The sequence below is a fragment of the Limulus polyphemus genome, unplaced genomic scaffold (genome assembly GCF_000517525.1).
Source record: "Limulus polyphemus unplaced genomic scaffold, Limulus_polyphemus-2.1.2 Scaffold4983, whole genome shotgun sequence".
NCBI classification, from domain to species: Eukaryota; Metazoa; Arthropoda; class Merostomata; order Xiphosura; family Limulidae; genus Limulus; species Limulus polyphemus.
In genome coordinates, this window is record NW_013670593.1 from 73,265 (window position 1) to 78,921 (window position 5,657).

General features: G+C 32.3%; 1 protein-coding gene across 1 annotated transcript in view; it reads left to right on the plus strand.

Annotated features, from left to right (window-relative positions):
• Nucleotides 1-5,375, plus strand: part of LOC106471951 (protein ABHD18-like) — an 18,484-nt gene extending 13,109 nt beyond the window's left edge. The window contains exons 4-5 of the mRNA XM_013932574.2: nucleotides 1,859-1,940; nucleotides 4,474-5,375. Of these exons, the coding sequence (XP_013788028.1) occupies nucleotides 1,859-1,940; nucleotides 4,474-4,629 (238 nt within the window). The 3' untranslated portion in view covers nucleotides 4,630-5,375. The remainder of the gene's footprint in view (nucleotides 1-1,858; nucleotides 1,941-4,473) is intronic.
• The last annotated feature ends 282 nt before the right edge of the window (nucleotides 5,376-5,657 follow it).

The following is a 5,657-nucleotide window of genomic DNA, read 5'->3' on the forward strand; positions in this document are numbered from 1 at the left end:
AAGGTAAAGCTTGAACTAGAAGAACGGGTAATACTAAACACAGAGTGAAGGTAAATCTTGCAGTAGAAGAACAGGTAATACTAAATACAGAGTGAAGGTAAAGCTTGCAGTAGAAGAACAGGTAATACTAAATACAGAGTGAAGGTAAAGCTTGCACTAGTAGAACAGGTAATACTAAACACAGAGTGAAGGTAAAGCTTGCACTAGTAGAATAGGTAATACTAAACACAGAGTGAAGCTAAAGCTTGCAGTAGAAGAACAGGTAATACTAAACACAGAGTGAAGGTAAAGCTTGCACTAGAAGAACAGGTAATACTAAACACAGAGTGAAGGTAAAGCTTGCACTAGAAGAACGGGTGATACTAAATACAGAGTGAAGGTAAAGCTTGCACTAGAAGAACAGATAGTACTAGATACATAGGGATAGTAAATATTGTATTGGAATATAAGAAAAGTTAAATAAACTGTATAACAATAAGAATAGAAAAAATTACATTAAATATAGAAGACGTAACAGAAAACAAAGCGAGTCTTCGACACACTGTAATTGAAATTTAAAATTAAAAGGTAGGTAATGCATTCACTGAATTCTGAAATTATTTACATGGTTTTTGTGCTTGGATAAGAATTATAGTTACTAGTTTTAATATTAAACACAGTAATTACTTTTAATCACAAAACTACAGACTGGGCTCAAGTCTGATAAAAGTACTAGTAAAAAACCTAAAATAATAACACTTATGGCTCCTAACAGTAACACACAAACTGATGACTATTACTCACAAAAATAGAACATGGACTTACATTTGATCTCTCGGTTTTCTAACACCATGTAGATGTAGTCAAGAAATTTACAACAAAATCAGACAGACACATCTCAATAATTCAGAAGCTTAGTAAAGCATTATATTATTTTTCTTGTTATTAAAATACATTATAATGATTAAATTTCAAGGTTTATAATACTATTATAGCACATATAAATTTTCTGTGAAAATAAATTCAACTTTTAACTATAATTTTACCACTTTGGAAGTAGGACTAACTAGTCTATAATTTTCCCACTTTGTAAGTAGGACTAACTAGTCTATAATTTTCCCACTTTGTAAGTAGGACTAACTAGTCTATAATTTAGAGGGCAAATCATCTTGTCACCCCTTTTAAAAATTGGAGTAACATAAGAAACTCTCAGATTGTGAGGCACTTGTCCACTCCTTGTTGACTTACTAACATGGAAGAGGATCACACGTCTCCTGTTTAAAACAGCGATGAAAATCTTTTCTGGCCATGATGCTTTGTATACTCAATCTTTATAGTTACTAACTGATCAGGTGATGGGTAATTTTAATCATAATGTTATTAATAGTAACTCAAATTGCGTAAACAAAGTAAAATATGTCTTTTTCACATTTTCATAGATTCTGTAGAAAAAGTAGTAAAGAACTGTTTATTAATTGTTTCTCGCATTATAAAAAACTTATTGTTATTCCAAATAACTCTACTTGTAGCTCCTCGTGTGAATGGTTGGACTTTTTTTTTGTGAATTTGTATACTTTCACACGGTTTACAAAAGTTATTTCCACCCATTCGTTGTTAATCATGTTTGTTTTGAATTATATTTGGTGGGAGTTTTTTTTTCATCAGTGCAATTTATCCTGTGTCAGATACATATATGTATGTAACAGAATCTTTAGTGTATCACTAATTTGTACATGCACAAAATGGTCTCAGTAATTTTTAATATATCAAAGGGTGTGCCGACTTTACAATCCTTTTCAAAGAAAATATTTCTATCTGAAATATCACCTTTTGAAGTGGGTTAAAAAGTTTATAAATATGAAACCATTCTTTTACGAAGGTTTCAAGTGTTACTTCCTAAAGAATGGCCAGCTGACCCCTTGCGTCCAGTTTGCCTCCATCTTGCAGGAACGGGTGATCATGTAAGTGTGTATTTTTTTTTATGTGACCTTCAGTGTCCAGTACTCTTTTTTTTAGCAAAAACAGGGGATCACGTATTTCTAGACTGGGGGTGATGATGTCACTGATATCCCCTGAATTTTTCCATCTCACAGTTGAAATGCTTATCAAATTTGCACGAGATATAGGTCAAACTTACCGACCAGTATCTAGTTTTGGCTTTAAAAAATAATAATTTGCTTTAGTTTTTTTACTTACTAATTTTTTATTCCATGAAATTTCCAAAATTTTATTGTGAGAACTTTTGTTGCTTGTTTTTTTTTGAGAAAGCATTAAAGTACTTTATTTTGTTGCAGAAATTCATTTTGTTTTATTGCTGGTCAGGAAGTTCCGTTTTATGTATCAAATTAGTTTCAACTTGATTGATGTTAATTAACATTTCTTTTGATACTCTACCAATTGTAATAATCGTCACTTCTGGCTGTAACTTGTAAGAAATGTCACATAAACTGACAAAGATTTATCAATGACCTAGGACATGATGTTTCAAAATGGTATCAGGTCAGGCTATGTAACAATATTTTTGCTACAGTATTCGTGATTGTATTATATTTATATAGTTCTACTTTCAATAAATGATAAATTATTGTATTTATCCATATTATATTCAAAGAATTGACTGATCAAAATATTTTGTCTTTGCCCGCCATACTCGCTGGACCTAACTAAGCCTAGCTGACATTTTATCATAGAACGAAATTTTTGTAGCTTTCAAGCAAATATAACTTAAGACAAAAAAATTTTAAAAACACAAATAATTCTTAAGAAAACTAAAAAAATTCCAAGATATGCTGTTTGTTCCCAATACAAAGGTCCCTTGGTGGGACAACAGTAAGTCTATGGACTTAAAACACTAAAATCTGGAGTATGATTCCTCATGGTGGACACAGCAGATAGCCCAATATGGCTTTGCTCTAACTCAACCAAACCAAATCCCGTACAAAGAACTGACTCGAAGGTAGAAATATAATATTACACTGTTAAAATTATAGAGGTCCTCAACTATTCAGTTCAATCTTTTTTGTTACTGTCATACTGATGTCCTTTACTTTGATAGCAGCATTGAGTTCAGTTAAATTTGGAATAAAATAGCAATAAGTGTAGGTTAAAGTAAAAAATGATTTTTCTTCATATTCTATTTGTGCTGCATTATCTTTTGAACACTTACAAGCCTTAATCATAACTTCTGAAGGTTGCTAGTTTTTTCCTTCACTGGTAAAATGTAGATTGTTACTAGCAACAACATTGTTCTTCTTTAAAATTAATTGTAACTGTCTTATAATTCATTATTTCATATATTATATGTTTATTAGTATGTAATATGTACTATTTATATGTATACATCTCCTGTCTAATGTTTTCTTTCCAAATAGTTTTGAATATCAAACTAATTTCAAATACATTTTATTTTAACTATCACACAGAAGTTAAAAGGTGCTCGATTTGGGTGGAAATTTATGTATCAAGGCCCAAATGCCTGGATCGACAGAGCACACGGTAACCCACTGCCGATGGCCACTGCTTAGGGTTCAAATGCTGAAAGCTGGCAAAGCATTAAAAGCCAAAAGGCATAACAATTGTATTAATCGTGGACAAATTAAGTGGGATGTGAGGAGAAAAAAATGTGCAGTTTATTTTATTTCTATTGTATTATTATCCCCACAGTATCTCTAAACTCACTGCTGGAAGGACTGAATTTCCGAGGTCAAGATAGCGTGAGATAATTGAAGCTGAGATCTCACTATAGTCATTTTGTGGTACTTAGCCTCGGAATGTCATGCAGCTTGAATGGGGATTGCAAAACTGGCAAGTGAAACAGTCTTGCTAACCATAACTGTAGTAACATTCTGTACTTTGAAGCCTGCAATATAAGTGATTTAAATGCATGTATCACGAGTGTATTGGGCCTGGCATAGCATGGTGGTTAGGGTGCTTGACTCACAATCTGAGGATCATGGGTTCGAATCCCTGTCACACTAAACATGCTCACCCTTTCAGCCATGGGGGCATCATAATATGACTGTCAATCCCACTATTCATTGGTAAAAGAGTAGCGCAAGAGTTGGCAGTGGGTGGTGTTGACTAGCTGCCTTCCCTCTAGTCTATCACTTCTAAATGGGATGGCTTGTGCAGGTAGCTCTCATGCAAAATTCAAAACATACCCAAACCCACAGGTGTATTGATAGTAATAATATGCTAATCTATCTTTTGAAATATGTGTTAGTAATTTTTGTCTTGTAACCTTTAAGTTTTAGTAGCAGAACTAAACTCTAGCCATGAATTTACTAGTTTGTTAGCATTAATTTTTAAACCTGACAAGAAAGTTTCTGTTTTTACTAAAGAAATATGGAATTTGATTCTGACTTTTCCCTATGTTTTTTTAGTAAAAATGTGTACATTATTGTCATACAAAAGGATATGTTCTAACAATATTTGATTCTTAAAGATTAAATTAAAGAACTGTCTTTTGTGATGATGTATTTTTGTGTCTTACAGTACTTCTGGCGGAGACGAACCCTTTTGGCAAGGCCTTTACTAAAGGAATCAGGAATAGCATCCATTATTTTAGAAAATCCATTTTATATCCTTCAACCAATTTGTTTTACAATCAGTATTAAAGTAGTTGGTCAGTCACCAAACAAAGTCTCTTAGAATAAGAGTCTAACGGAATGTTAGATGTTGCTATGTCAACATGCAAGAATATTTTCAGTGTTAACAGAATGTTAGACGATGCTAAGTCAACATATAAGAATATCTTCATTGTTAACGGAATGTTAGATGTTGCTAAGTCAACATGCAAGAATATTTTCAGTGTTAACAGAATGTTAGATGTTGCTAAGTCAACATCTAAGAATATCTTCGGTGTTAACAGAATGTTAGATCTTGCTAAGTCAACATGCAAGAATATTTTCAGTGTTAACAGAATGTTAGATGTTGCTAAGTCAACATCTAAGAATACCTTTGGTGTTAACGGAATGTTAGATCTTGCTAAGTCATCATGTAAGAATACTTCAGTGTTAATGGAATGTTAGATGTTGCTAAAACAACGTAAGGATATTTTCGGTGTTAACAAAAAGTTAGATGTTGCTAAGTCAACATGCAAGAATATCTTCAGTGTTAACAGAATGTTAAATATTGCTAAGTCATCATGTAAGAATATCTTCAGTGTTAACAGAATGATAGACTTTGTTAAAAAAGAACAACAACAGCTTATTGGTAAGACCAGAAGGTACTGTTACAATATCCTGGTAGAAAAAAGTAGAACATGCTGTGCTCTTACCCTTGCTGTTAGTTTTGTTATCTTAGATTTATTGTTAAAATGTATACTCAACGGGAAAACTTCTTTGTCTACTTAAAAATAAGATCTTGGTGTAACTTATTTGTATAATGTAAAAATAGCAGGGACAAATGGTACAGTTTTGTTATAAAAATTAAAGTAAGTAGGACTAACTAGTCTATAATTTTACCACTTTGTAAGTAGGACTAATTAGTCTATAATTTTCCCACTTTGTAAGTAGGACTAACTAGTCTATAATTTTACCACTTTGGAAGTAGGACTAACTAGTCTATAATTTTACCACTTTGGAAGTAGGACTAACTAGTCTATAATTTTCCCACTTTGTAAGTAGGACTAATTAGTCTATAATTTTCCCACTTTGGAAGTAGAACTAACTAGTCTA